This window comes from Monodon monoceros, unplaced genomic scaffold (genome assembly GCF_005190385.1).
Source record: "Monodon monoceros isolate NGI ecotype Baffin Bay Population unplaced genomic scaffold, NGI_Narwhal_1 Super_Scaffold_16, whole genome shotgun sequence".
Taxonomy (NCBI): Eukaryota; Metazoa; Chordata; class Mammalia; order Artiodactyla; family Monodontidae; genus Monodon; species Monodon monoceros.
In genome coordinates, this window is record NW_021703772.1 from 111607309 (window position 1) to 111622967 (window position 15659).

The 15659-nt window shown below is 42.4% G+C and overlaps 1 protein-coding gene across 1 annotated transcript in view; it reads left to right on the forward strand.

The window, feature by feature from the left end:
• The window catches only part of NIPA1 (NIPA magnesium transporter 1), a 41545-nt gene extending 27780 nt beyond the window's left edge, over positions 1-13765 (forward strand). The window contains exons 4-5 of the mRNA XM_029225623.1: positions 5508-5668; positions 7957-13765. Coding sequence (XP_029081456.1) covers positions 5508-5668; positions 7957-8468 — 673 coding nt within the window. The 3' untranslated portion in view covers positions 8469-13765. The remainder of the gene's footprint in view (positions 1-5507; positions 5669-7956) is intronic.
• Positions 13766-15659: the final 1894 nt, after the last annotated feature.

A 15659-nucleotide genomic window follows, 5' to 3' on the forward strand; every position in this document is an offset into this window, starting at 1 on the left:
TGGCTTCACAGGTGAATTCTATCAGATATTTAAAGGAGAATTAATACTAATCCTTCTCAAATCTTCCCAAAAATTGAAGAGGAGGGATCACTTCCAAACTCATTTTACAAGGCCAGCATTACTGTGACACCAAAACCAGACAAGGACACTACAAAAGAGGAAATTACTTACCAATATCACTGATGAATATTGGATGCAAAAATTCTCAACAAAGTTTTAGCAAACTGAATTGAACAATACACTAGAAAATCATATACCATGATCAAGTGGGGTTTGTACCAGGGATGCAGAGATAGTTCAGTATCCACAAATCAATCAGTGTGATATACCGCATTAACAAAATGAAGGGTAAAAATCATATGATCATCTCAATAGATGCAGGAAAAGCATTTGACAAAATCCAATATCTATTCATGACAAAAACTCAACAAACTGGGTACAGGGGGAACATACTGCAACATAATAAAGGTCACATAAGACAATCCCACAGCTAACTTTATACTTAATAGTGAAAAGCCAAAGGCTTTTTCTCTGAGATCAGGAACAAGACAAGGATGCCCACTCTTGCCACTTTTATTCAGCATAATACTGGCAGCCCTAGCCAGAGCAAGACAAGAAAAAGCAATAAAAGGCATCCAAATGGGAAAGGAAGAAGTAAAACTGTCTCTACTTGCAGCTGACATAATATTGTATATAGAAAACCCCAAAGACTCTACCAAAAAACTGTTATAACTGATAAATAAATTCACTGAAGTTGCAAGATATCAGATCAATGTATAAAAATCAGTTGTGTTTCTACACACTAAGAAAAACAATCAGAAAAAGAAATCAAGAAAACAATCCCATTTACAGCTGCATCAAAAAGAATAAAATAGGGACTTCCCTGCCAGTCCAGTGGTTGACTCCAAGCTTCCAGTGCAGAGGGTGCGGGTTCAGTCCCTGGTCAGGGAACTAAGATCCTGCATGACATGTGGCATGGCCAAAAAAATAAATAAATAAAATACCTAGGAATAAATTTAACCAAGAAGGCAAAAGACTTGTACAGTGAAAACTATTAACACATTGATGAAAAAAATTGAAGAAGACACAAATAAAGGCAAAGATATTCCATTCTTATAGATTGGAAGAATTAATATTGTTAAAATGTCCATACTACCCAGTGCAATCTATGGATTCAGTGCAATCCTATCAAGATTCCAGTGGCAGTTTTTCACAGAAATAGAACAAACAATCCTGAAATTTGTATGGATCCATAAAAGACAAAGATAGACAAAGCAACCTTGAGAAAGAACAAAGCTAGAGGCATTAAGCTTCCTGAGTTCAAACTATATTGTAAGCTATAGTAATCCAAACGGTATTTATTTATTTATTTATTTATTTATTTATTTATGACTGTGTTGGGTCTTCGTTGCTGCATGCGGGCTTTCTCTAGTTGCGGCGAGCGGGGGCTACTCTTCATTGCGGTGCGTGGGCTTCTCATTGCGGTGGTTTCTCTTGCTGCTGAGCACAGGCTCTAGGCACGAGGCTCTAGAAGGCAGGCTCAGTAGTTGCGGTGCACAGGCTTCGTTTCTCTGTAGCATGTGGGATCTTCCCGGACCAGGGATTGAACCAGTGTCCTCTGCATTGGCAGGCAGTTTCTTAACCACTGCGCCACCAGGGAAGTCCCAGCAGTATAGTATTGGCATAAAAACAGACACGTAGATCAGTGGAGCAGAATAGAGAACCCAGAAACAAACCCACACATATATGGTCAATTAATTTAAGACAAAAGTGTCAAGAATATAATGGAGAAACGATAGTCTGTTCCATAAAACTGGTCAGGCCACATGTAAAAGAATGAAGCTGGATCACTATCTTACACTGTACACAAAAATCAACTCAAAACAGATTAAAGACTTGAACATAAGACCTGAAACTAGGGCTTCCCTGGTGGTGCAGTGGTTGAGAGTCCGCCTGCCGATGCAGGGGACACGGGTTCGTGCCCCGGTCCGGGAAGATCCCACATGCCACGGAGCGGCTGGGCCCGTGAGCCATGGCTGCTGAGCCTGCGCGTCGGAGCCTGTGCTCCGCAACAGGAGAGGCCACAACAATGAGAGGCCTGCGTACCGCAAGAAAAGAAAAAAAAAAAAAAGACCTGAAACTATAAAACTCCTAGAAGGTAAACATAAGGAGTAAGCTCTTTGATATTGGTATTGGCAATTTTTTTGATCTGACATCAAAAACAAAGGCAACAAATGCAAAAATAAATAAGTGGGACTACATCAGACCAAAAAGCTACACAGGGACTTCCCTGGTGGTCCAGTGGTTAAGACTTTACCTTCCAATGCAGAAAGTGCGGGTTCAATCCCTGGTCAGGGAGCTAGGGTCCCACATACCTCACAGCCAAAAAACCAAAACATAAAACAGAAGTAATATTGTAGCAAATTCAATAAAGACTTTAAAATCAAAAAAAATCTTTTAAAAAATCAATAAAAACCTTCTGCACAGCAATGGAAACCATCAACAAAATACAAGGACAATTTATAGGATGAGAAAAAATATGTACAAATCATAGATCTGGTAAGGGGTTAATCTCCAAATTATATAAAGAAATCTTACAACTCAATAGCAAAAAAAATCACAATCTGATTAAAACATGAACAGAGGAACTGAAGAAATGTTTTTCCACAGAAGACATACAGGTGCCCAATAGGTACATGAAAAGACACACAACATCATTAGTCATGGGGGAAATTCATATCAAAACCACAATGAGATATCACCTCATACCTGTTAGAATGGCTGTCATAAAAAATAAACAAGAGATAAGTGTTGGCAAGGGTGTGGAGAAAAGGGAACCCTTGTGCACTCCTTGTGTACTGTTTCCTTCTTCATCTGTCAGTGGACACTTGAATTGCCTCCACAGTTTAGCTATTGTGCATCATGCTGCTATGAACTTGGGTATACAAATTTCTCTTCAAGACCTTGCTGTCAATTCTACAGGGCATTTTTTGTTTGTTTACTATACTATAAGTTTATTAAGATAGTCTATTGACCCTCTCTTGGCATTAAATTTCTTTCCCCCTCTTTCCATTGCCTTTTATCACACTGCTTCTCACCCCCCCCACCTCTGCTGTACCCCCAACCCCTCCAGTGAGGATGCTGCTCCCCTGTGCTGTCGTGGCCCTGATGCCGACATGTAACTTGTGCCTCCACCTCAGGTGCCTCCACCTCCACCCACATCTCCAGATAGATGTGCGATTAGTTCTGTAGATCATTTAACTTAGGGGGTGGCCACCTTTTTCTGTAAAGGGCCAGATGGTAAATATTTTAGGCTTTGTGGGCCACGTGGCCTCTGTTGCAGCTGCTCGCCTCTACCATCGTAGTGGAAAGTAGCCAGAGACCAGACTAACTGTGTGGACACGGCTGTGCTCCAGTAAGATGTTATTCACAGAAACAGGTGAAGGGCTGGATTGAGCCTTCAGCCATAGTCTGTGGACTCCTGATTTAAGTCAAAGAGATTTTGTATGCTTTTTGTTTAATCTCAGATCAGAAGGTAGCAGGCTTTAGTTACTGCAGCCCAGGAAAAGTGAGAGGAGAAAGGTTTTGAGCCTAGACAGCTGGTGGATTTCCTGCTGGGGAAGCCCGTTAGGTAGATGGCCCCTATTCCAGCCGCCCTGGGGTCATCCATTCTCAGCCACAGAGGGGAGGCAAGGACTAGTTCTCCATGAGGAACATACTCAGGAGGTAAGCGGTTGCCCACGTCTTTATCTGGTGTGTCCTTAAATGACACGGCACTCTATTGACCATGTGTCTAGCGTCTCTAAACTGGATGCCCTAACATCTGCCCTGCATGCCTGTGCCGCACATGCCTCGTTCTGGACAGTCCGGTCCCGAGTCACCTTGCCTTGGCTCACGGGTCCGCTGGCACGCGCACCTCTCTCCTCGGGAGGAGTTCTCCTGCTCAGGCATGCGTTTCAAATCTAAACCAACCGATCCAGAGCTCACATCCCAACCACCTCCTTTTTTGGACTCTCACACTCCTGCCCACTACCCACCTGCGCTGATCCCCCAGGACCAAGTCATAGACAGCTAGGGACAGCCCGTGCCCAAGCACCACTGAGCTCTTCCCTCTGGCCAGTGCTAAACTGTTTGCACTGCCTTACACACCCCTTCCCCCGGAGACCACAGTGAAGTGAAGGCTCTTGCCACAACCCGCCAGCGCCTCCTGACCAACACTAGCGCTTCCCTGTGCCGTCCTGCATAGGACGCTACGGCCCTCAGCTCGGAGACCGTGAGCAATAAACTGTCTTTTTCAATGGCAGTTGTCTCCTGATCTATTGGCCTTAGCATCCCTCAAGTTTTCTGTTACGCACTGTTTTATAGCAGGGCTGTTTAATTTGTACTCTGGTATAAGACCAAGAGTGCAGTAAGAGGTGAGTTGGCCTCGCGGTGCGGGATTACCCTGCCCCTTTCTTCCATATTCGTGGCAGCCCTCTCCCCTGGCATAGGCCCAGTTGTTCCTGGCTGACTCCAGCCCACCTCTTATTCTCGGAGCCGCCCACTCCTCTGTTGCCACCTCTCCGTGCAGCTGTGTGGAGCCCCCCAGTTTAACATCCAGTTCTGTATTATTATATCCTGTATGGTTTCTTTCAGGGATGTTGCTTATTTTCCCAGCTACACTGATGGGTCTCCTTGGGGACCAGGCTATCCAGGGCCAGGGACACAAAGCGCTGTAAGGGAAAGATGGAAGCTTTGACCTCTCCGTGGCTTCACCTCTTGTTAGCTTTGTGGCCTTGGTTTCAGTGCTGATCTTTTCTGAGGTTTGGTTTCCTTATCTGTGAAATGAGGATGAATGGAAATAGTCCTGTATATATATATTGGTATCTGGGTCTGGTGTGCCCTTCCTGTACCAGTCTTAAGATTACAGATGTTTTATGAGGAATGCTTTTTTTTTTTTTTGCATTAAATAAGTAATGTGACCACATTTTAAAAGTTTCCATATTAGAGAAGAGAAAAGTAATCACCCATACTCCTTGTACCATAATTCAATTACTATTAGCATTTTGATTTTTTCTTATTTGTGCATTTTCTCACTCAATTTATTTTAACTTAAGTGTTCTGATCATGAATTACTTGTAATTATTTTAACGATTTTCATATCCTGCTTTCCTACTTAACATAGTTTTTTTGGACTGTGTACTTTTAAAAATATGGAGGCAATATTTTTATTTTTGATCAATCATAAAACTTAGTTTTCTACCCTGGTATATTTCCTATCTACTGAAATAATATAGTGGTATGAGTTAATAGTATCATTATGTACTGGCTATGCATGGAATTGGCATGAAGATCCTATTTGTACTGAAATAGCAACTTCAATAAATTCCTAATCTTTGTACACTTAAAAACTAATTTAAAAATAAAATGTGACGGTAAAGAAGATGTAGCTTTAATAACATCTGCAGTTAGAAGAAACAGGTCAGTCAGATAGTTTGATTTAATCATATCTTATTTTAAAATTGAAGGTCCATTTTAGCTTCTTACCTTCTGAAAGAAAAGCTCAACATCTTGGGCAAGTTGGGGTGTCTACTAAGCTGTGCGGGTTCTGTCGTGCTGATCATCCACTCCCCGAAATCTGAGAGTGTGACCACTCAGGCCGAGCTGGAGGAGAAGCTGACCAACCCAGGTAACTCAGAGCTGTGGTGCCAGAGAGCTTGCCGCCTCCGGCGCGGTTCTCCCAGCTGGAGCTGTACCCTCCGCCCCGCTGTGGTCTGTCCTCCAGGCCCTTGATTCCTCTTTGCTCACCACTGTCTGCTGCTGCCCCCCGGGGCTGCCCTGCTGCCGTGGCCCCTTTGCTGCCTTCTGGGATCTGGACCTTGTGCATGGACGCCGTCCCCGACCCCGCATCTGTGCGCCCATTCTGCGGGATCGGCCCCAGGCTGCTCCTCTCAGGACCACCATGTGTCCAGGCCTCCATGCTTCCCTCTGAAGTGAAGCTCTCAGAGAGCCGAGGTCTGATTTAATTCATCTTTAGAGCCCCCACAGAGCCCTGTACTTTTTTTTTTTTTGGTATCTACTTTTGACATAATTTCTTTTTTTTTCATAACTGCAATCACCACCACCCCTTCCCCCTGATGAGAGAAAACCCAAAGTACTGCACACTCAGGCCCAGCTTTTTCTTTTCTTCTTCTTCTTCTTTTTTTTTAAATTAATTAATTTATTTTTGCCTGTGTTGGGTCTTCGTTTCTGTGCGAGGGCTTTCTCTAGTTGCGGCAGGCGTGGGTCACTCTTCATCGCGGTGCGCGGGCCTCTCACTGTCGCGGCCTCTCTTGTTGCGGAGCACAGGCTCCAGATGCGCAGGCTCAGTAGTTGTGGCTCACGGGCCCAGTTGCTCTGCGGCATGTGGGATCTTCCCAGACCAGGGCTCGAACCCATGTCCCCTGCATTGGCAGGCAGACTCTCACCCGCTGCGCCACCCGGGAAGCCCCCCAGCTGCTTTTTATGAAATAAAGCCTGCGCACTTGCGTTCAAGCTACTTCTGATTTTTCCGCAAACACGGCCCACACTTCGGCAGTATTTTACATTTGCGCGTGCTGCTCTCTGCCCTCCACTACCCCTTGCCCAGTTTGTAGGTCAGGCTCCCAGGCAGCTTTCAGCTGTAATATCTTCCTGAATCTTCCCCTGCAGCAGAGCTCCATAGTCTTTTTCTTATCCTTGAGGAAGAGGGGCTCCCACCACCTGCTTGCTGATACACATGTCCAGGCTGTTCCCAGCCCTCAGGCCCAGTGCGTGGCACCCCCTTTACAATCTGGAAATGAAGTTCATGGAAAATACAACTCCTTGTACATATAATAGCAGTCAACATAATGCCCTAAGAACAGTACTTTGGAATAAAATGGAATGCTCAGGTACAACTATAGGAGAAGACATATTAAAGCCAGCAGACCCCACACCGTGTGTGCTGTGAATCTGGCAGGTGCAAAACAGACCGATGTGGAGGTGTTGTGTTATTGACTCAAACACTAAGGATTTTGCCATCAGCAATGGGATCTTCTTTTTTGTTTTTGTTTTTTTTGGCTACGCCAGGTGGCCTGCCAGATCTCAGTTCCCTGACCGGAGATTGAACCTGGGCCCCGCCAGCAAAAGCCCGGAATCCTAACCACTAGACCACCAGGGAACTCCCAGCAATGGGATCTTCTGAAATGGAGTATAACTGTTGAAGTTCTGAAAAATTCAATGTATATTAAATCCTTGCCAAATTACTCTGTTTTACACATAAAACAGGTTCTAGCTCTGATTATTATAAATATTTTCCGCTTTCCTGTCCAAGGTGACATTCCGAAGTCATCAGGAGAACAGGATGATTTTTCATTGTGTGGGGCCATCTGCACATCGCAGGACCCCTGGCCTCTGCCCACTGTGTGCAGCCCCCAGTCACTGCAACAGCCAGAAACACCCCTACAGCTTCCCTGTGTGTCCTTTGAGACCCCGCATGACTCTCTTTCTCTCCCACCCCACACGTAGGAGCACTCTCTGCCTAGGGTTTGTTGAGTTGACCATCTTGTGAAATGGTTTTAAAAAAATTCTCAGGACTTCCCTGACAGTCCAGTGGTTGGAGCTCTGCACTTCTGCTGCCAGGGCACGGCTTCGATCCCTGGTAGGGGAAGTTCTGCGTGCCGCACAGTGTGGCCGAAAAAAAATCTCAAAGCATCTGTGTAGACTTTTATTGTTATAAAAATGTTACTAATAGAGAGAAGACTTATTTACTGACATGTAATATATAGGAGCGATGAATGTTTGAATGGTGAAAGTGATGATGGGAATAACTTTTGTGGAGTGAGCTCAGGGGCTGTGGTAAAGCACATCCGGAGCGGTAGGGTGCCCCGGTGACAGCGGCGGGGGCAGGTGGCGGAGCACGTGGCGAGGGCTGCTCTGCTTCGCCCCCTGGGTCACCGTGCGCCCTCTCGTTTCCAGTGTTCGTAGGCTATCTGTGCATCGTGCTGCTCATGCTGCTGCTGCTGATCTTCTGGATCGCGCCGGCCCACGGGCCCACCAACATCATGGTCTACATCAGCATCTGCTCCTTGCTGGGGAGTTTCACCGTGCCTTCCACTAAGGGCATTGGGCTGGCAGCCCAAGACATCTTCCACAACAATCCGTCTAGTCGGCGTGCCCTCTGCCTGTGCCTGGTGCTCCTGGCCGTGCTTGGCTGCAGCATCATCATCCAGTTCAGGTACATCAACAAGGCCCTCGAGTGCTTCGACTCCTCTGTGTTTGGGGCCATCTACTACGTTGTGTTCACCACACTGGTCTTGCTGGCCTCGGCCATCCTCTTCCGGGAGTGGAGCAACGTGGGTCTGGTGGACTTCCTGGGCATGGCCTGCGGGTTCACCACTGTCTCCGTTGGGATTGTCCTTATACAGGTGTTCAAAGAGTTCAACTTCAACCTTGGGGAGATGAACAAATCTAATATGAAAACAGACTAGGATGTAACAGGGGGTTGGATGGCTTGAGGAACAGGAAATGGATGTGGCTTCTGGTCCTGATTCGTCGTGAAGTAGAACGTAAATCGCTGGTGTTGGAGTTGCCTGTATATTAATGGATGGGCTGGTGGAGAGTGAGGATGTGTTGCTCAGCACTGGGGTGGGGGCACAGCCTTCTGTACTCTGAAGTTGCTCAGTGGTTGCCTGGGTGTCGTCTCTCTCTGATGAGAGGAATCTTATGTTCATTGCCATTAACCTGGAAGCTTTCATGAATACTCTTTGCTTTTAAAACACGTCATCATTATTTAAATAGAATGGGCCTTTTCTGATTAGTCTTTGCAGGGGAACAGATATTCTTACTTAGAAGCTTACTTTGGAAATGGGAGAAACTGTTGCCTTGAAGTCTGACTCTACAGTAAATGTGTCTGTAGTTTTATTATTTTGCATTAAGCATGTATAACATTCAGGTGTCGGATCCAAATCAGAGGCATATACATTTAATTGGTTTTAATCCTCTGATGTGTTGACTCTCCTACCCCCAACTCCTAGACATTTTAATTGCAAACAGAGAGAGAAGAGTGAATGGAAATGATATACTGTTCCATTTGCAGGATGATTTTCAATAGCTCCAATCAATTTCAGTGCCTTTATTACTTGAACTATTCACTTAATTTGACTATTACTGTGTGTATGTTCTCTTAGATTAGAGTAATGCAGCCTCCTTGATTATACTTTAATATTTCACTCTTCAAAACATAAATGTTCAAAGCAGTTAGAAATTATAGTATATTCATTCACTGGAAGAGAGTCAAGACTAAGGGCACATTGGAGTAAATCAACCCTTTCAGCATGTAGTTATAGTTCAATTAAAGACAATTGACTTAAGTAGCATGAGGTATTTTATTTGCATTCAGTCTAACGTAGCTGGGATCCAGTATTAAATATATCCATGTTCTCTTTCAGCAAGCATTGTGGCCATTAAGAAGAAATAAATTATTTAACTTGATAATAAGGCTGTTAAATGAGAGAGTAACTGTTCAATAGCACATATGAGTTCCCTGTCATTCAGGAACAAGTTAAAGGACACAATTAAGCTTAGGCTATATTCTACAAACTGGAACACACATAGTTTTCAAAAGAATTTCTAGCAAAAATGAAAACAATTTGTAGCCATCTCCCTGTTGTTTGAGATGGCAGAGCACCCTACAATTCCTCAGTCAAACTTCTGAAATGCAAAATAGCCATTAATTATTCCAGTATTTGGATCAAAGAGGTCATTTGGCTATCTGTAGTAACCTTGCATGTGTATTAAATGGGAACAAAGCACAGAGTGATGCAGATATTCATCACGATATCATGTACTTCATTTGCAGTGGTTCTCCCACCCCTGCACCATGCAGCATGACGGATCTTAGTTCCCTGACCAGGGATCGAACCAGTGCCCGCTGCAGTGGAAGCTTGGAGTCTTAACCACTGGACCACCAGGGAGGTCCCATGTGTACCGTTTTATCTAAATAGGAAGCTATGCCAAGTTGAAAGATGGGATTGGGTAAGGTAGATTTGGTGATACCCAATTAAATAATACCCAATTAAAATTACTAAGGAATGTCAATAGGAAAAAAAAAAGTGTTTTTTCAGACAAAAAGAACATTTCTAAAGACCTAAGGAATAGTTCCCTAAAGTGTTGAACAAAGAGACTAAACTAAATGAGGATAGTTTAACATAGAGAAAAAAACACCTTTATGAATTAAAAGTACATGCGATGATCATGGGTTGTCAAGTGATCTGTGAACTAACAGCGGCAAGAATATTAAAATTTTTTTTTAAATCTTACAGTAACTGATAGTTAATAAATGCTCAAAAAATGCATTACTCTTTTTATCAGCTCGTGAAGCTTTGTTTTTTATCATCAGTATTTTTAGGAATGCAGGCCTTAATTTATTGAACTGAACTTTCTGAAAGTATAATGCAGGAGTATAAATATACTTTTAGGCATAAAAATCATTTCTAGGTAAGGAGTATGAGATATTCAGAGAATACATGTGGCTATACAAGTATAATGAGAAAGTCCATGTGTCATATGGAAATTACCATTTTTTTGTTTACAGTTTACATGTGAAGCTTAGTTTATTTAAATTCATCTATTGATGTTCCTGATTACAGTTAATCCATGATTATTCCATAGATACTTAGAGGTGATATTTTCTGGATTATCTCCCTATGATTTTTTTTAGAGTAAAATAGAATCTCAAAGTAGTAATAGTTTGTCTCCTCTTGAAGGTGATAAGTCCCAGAACAGTTAGACTCTCCCAAGTTTACATCTGTTCAGCAAATTACCTTGGTAGGATACACAACTTCCCTTCCAGTGGAACACAGTTCATATCATCCATTGTATTCCAAAAGTGTGACTCTAGCCTGGAAGTAATTGACATGACCAGCAGTCTAACAGCCTAATTTTCAAGTTTAACATAGAGCGTTTAATATCTGACTTATAGTATTTATTTTACAAATTCATGTTTTTATAATTTGGAATTACAAAAAAAGATTTAAAAAGTAAAGCTTTGAAGGGTAGGGCCCAGAATGGGGATAGGTCTTATATTGGTCTTTCCAAAAGTAAATACATATAAAACATTTTCATTATTATGATATTCTTTGGGTTTTATCTTCAATTAAAGCAAGCCTCCTCTAAAATCATATGTTTGTGATATGATATCCAGGCTTGCTCTGAATAGACACTTAAATAGGCCATCTCTCTCCTGTCTTACTTGGACAATGCCTTGTTTTCTCATCTGAATCTTTGCATTTAAAAAGATTGCTTCCTGTTCTGCTCAGTGATCAAGTGTAGGGCCTATTAAGGATTCTAACCCAAACCCAGCACGAAGACCACCCTGGGTGTTTTGCTGTTCTGCAGGACTGCTCCAACTCTGCAAAGAAGGATCCGGAGAGAAGGGCAGTCTGCTCCCTGTCACATGGGGAGCAAGAACTGCCCACGGCTGGACCTTCAGGGGGAATCATCACTCAGATGTTATTATGGTCTTTTCACATTAGAAAATTAGTGAAATACACTTAGCTGCTCTTGGTTCAGCAATAAGAAACATTCCTTCAAGTCCTACTTCTCAGGCCAATTTGATTTATGCAGTTTTATTTCCAGAGGTTCATTCCAGCTGTAGTAGATTGGTCTTTGGGTTTTTTTTTGGGTTTCACGTCTGATAGAAGAGAGCACTGTTGAAGTATGCAGTCACCTCTCACCTTCCTTCTTCCTCGATGGCTCAGCTCTTTGTAAATACTGCGCTCCCTTCTAGAGGCCAGTTCCTAGACATCCATAAAGTGCTCGAGATGCACTGTCTACACGCGTAGATGAGTCCACGGAGACTGAGGTGTTGATCACAGGCCACTGTCGTGCTGCCTAATTCTAGTTGGAAGATGACACCTCTCCTTTCTAAGCTGCTCAACTAACCCAGAAGAGCAGTCTACAGAGCTATGCCCATCACTCTTCTTTGATGCCTACTTGATCCTGACTTAGACTTCCTGGGACTGAGTAGGAACTTGGAAAGAGAAGAAGCTTTAGTTTAGATCTGTTCATTGACTGTCTGATTGGCTTCAGTGGTCTGAAGAAGTTGTCCTTAACTGTGTCTGACACCGCGGAAGTAGTTCACCTATCAAGCAGGATTAGATGGAAACTTGGTGTTCCACCTTCTCAGGGACCAAAAACGTAACATTAACTCCTTAGCATTGACCTTCCTCCCAAGGACATATCTGTGTTAGTTTTTCATATGTTTTACTCATATTCATAGCTAGAGGTCTGTTAGCTTGAGTTAGGAAGAGAAAAGATCAGTTTGCACACCAGTCACACCATAAAACAGTTTATCATATAAAATACCTCAACTATATGTATTCCTCACTTCCGCCTCACAGTTGAACTGGTGATGAATTTTAAGGTGATTTTTCACATCTGGCCAGATTCTTATACCTCCATCATATACTTGAAAAGATTAAGAATTTTAGGAATGGGAACAAGAATTTGGCCCAATATCTACTCATTTATTTTCGTACACATTTCTCACATGCTATTAAATGCAACAAAGAATTATATTTTAAGAAAATGTAACTTTGTGTTACATCAAAAACATATTGTCTAGTGAAAAGTTGATATTCAGTAGAACAATGATCATGTAAATAAACATCTATTTCAAATGTACCCAATGTGATAAAAAGCATAGTCTAGGGCCCAGTGCATGAGCCGGGGAGGATTTATTTGTTCTTTTCTCTGTTTTTCCTTGAATTGTGCAACTATAGGTGAGTCACTTAACCTTTCTGTGCCTCAGTTTCTCTACCTCTAAATGGTGGGATGGGTCTCCAAATCTGTGTTAGAGCACTCACATGTTTAGTTTGTGCTGGTAGCCTCAGACCAGAGCGCATGTGCAGGACTCCTTTGGAGCGATGCACCATGCATCCTGTCTGCTCAGGACCATGCTGTAGACACACAGCTTCGAGCACTGAGTAAGCAAAGGAAGCACTGGGTGTAAAGTCTGCATGATTCCATGAAGCTTTAATTTTCTTTTTTTTGTTTTAAAAGGCAGGGTTTTATATTTTCTGTTGTAAAATATGGAAATTAAGCAAGGACTTTAAAAACCTGCACTGAGAGATCACATTCTGATGGTGTGATGAGCTTCTCTGACATTCTGCAAAGGTTTATGTTCTGCAGAAGAATCAATGACTTGTGAACCAGATTGATTCTGTTGCGTTGAATTTGTAATGAATGATGCTGAACTTCCTGCTTCCAAGCGGCTCAGCCCTGACCATGAACTACCTGACACCAGGTAAATGTCAGGAACTCCCAAACCACTAGTGCCAAAGGGTCACATTGAAAAGTACAGAATATTTCTTTTATTTGTCAGACTATAATAATTTGCTCCCCCCGCCATGTCAGTGTTTTTGCAGTTTGGAAAAATTTAAGGGTACTGTTTTTCCAGTAGCATTCCTGAGTGTTTTTGCCTTTTTAAATGATAACTATTACTTTCTTGTAAAATGGAATATAATTGTGAAAGAGAGGAAGAAGACTAGATAAAAAAATGTAAAATGTTTGATTGGTTGCATAAAATTTTTTTCATGTAAATGTATCAGGGAAGCTTCCAATTAGCACACACACCCATTTGTCAATGACTAAGACTTGCTTATATTTTGCTTTATAGAAGTAGTCATAGCATGTTGTAATTGCCTTATGTAAATAAAAATGCTATTTATTAAGTTTTCCAATAATATTTATTAATCTGTATGTGTTTTAAAATAAAATAACTTATTTCTAGCTGAACAGTCGTTGCTTTTTTGCCCTTTACATGAAATGCTTGTGTGGTCTCAGGTTCCATATCATCCTAATTCCTCAGTCAAATGCTTCGCATTTTCTTTGTAGAAACAAATAGCCCAGGTCTCCATCACAATGTAGAAAATGTCCACCCGAGCATATCTTAGGGAGCAAATCCATGATGTGTAAAGGATTCACCATCCAGTGATTACCTTCTGATATAATGAAATGATGGTATTAAAGAAAACCAGCTATATTTTAATAACTTGTACATGTTTTTGAGGTGTATAACATGTTTTAAACACATGGAAAGTATGAGAATCATAACACATTTTAATACTCCAAGTGTCATGAGAAATCTTGTCATTAATCTTTATTAGTGTCCTATAAGTAATTTTATTAAATGAAAAAATATTTCATTTGAGAAAAGATATTTTTCCTTAGGCTCTATCCAAAAACATTTGATGACTCACATTTTGATCAAAGTATACCTGTATAGAAGTCAGGAGCAAACATTTTAAGAAACCACTAAATGTTTCTATGGATAACCCTTTCCACACAGGTTTCTGGTGTCATGAAATGTATAAGTGCCAAATTCTACAAAAACCTTCCTGGGTTGGTTACTATTAACAAAACTGTTAGTTGTATCTGCTAGCCAATCACAATACTGTTGAACCTGAGCTCTACATCTGGATCTGAGGAGTATAGAAAATCAGGCATGCTCCCTACCCTTTACTTCCTTTGTTGATGGGTCATATTCCTGTCAGGTGGCCCTTAGGCATGACATTGTCAGCATCTTTGATGTAATATTAATCATACCATATTTTGAACCTCATATGGTAGGTAGTTTCAAAAAGGCTTTTTGTGTTGGAGAGCTGAGGCACAGTCAAGAAATAAAGAGAGGGCTTCCCTGGTGGCGCAGTGGTTGAGAGTCCACCTGCAGATGCAGGGGACACGGGTTCGTGCCCCGGTCCGGGAAGATCCCACATGCCGCGGAGCGGCTGGGCCCGTGAGCCATGGCCGCTGAGCCTGCGCGTCCGGACCCTGTGCTTCGCAACGGGAGAGGCCACAACAGTGAGAGGCCCACGTACTGCAAAAAAAAAAAAAGAGTGACTTAATACAAGATTCCTTTATTCTTTCTCGTATGTCTATGGGTCAACAGCACAATTTTGTGGACCTCAACCAGCTTGGCCCAATGTCTGGTCTCTGAGTCAGCTAGGTGGCTTTGCAAGTTGCTCTGCTCCACCTGGTCTCCTCCTCCAGCAAACTAGTCCAGGCTTCTTCTCGTCATGATTTAGGCTGGGAACCACCACATTTTCTTGGCCAAAGACAGTCCCAAGGCCAAGGCCAAGGCCAAGGCCAAGGCCAAGGCTGGAGTGGAACTGCAAAGCCACTCTGCAAAATGGGTGGGCACATGGATGAGTAGAGAATCAGAGCCATTTTTATCAATCTACCACATCATCAGAGACCAGCTTGCCAGCTATCAATAGTCAATGTAATTCCTTATTTGACCATGTCATCTAGCTAGAATTCAGCTGAGACCAAAAAAGTAAGCAAAAAAGTTCCTCCGCAGCCAGTTCTAAAAAGCACATCTGTCTGGTTGCCAAGCTTACAGATTAAATTGGAAGCTGTATAGTTACCAAAACCAGACTGGTCAGGGGCTGTGCAGTCTAGAACGTTAACAGTCCAGTTTGAAAGGAGCAAATTATATCTGGCATTTTCTGGCTAAATAAACATAGACTTCATTTTGGAAAGATTCCCACCCAAAATGATTTAAATTTGGTATAATAGTGTTTCTGGATCTAGTCAAAAACTGGAAGAATATTCCCAGAGGACTTTTGCACCTGTAACAAAGGTATTATTGATTTATTAGCAGGTCTGACTGCAGATGT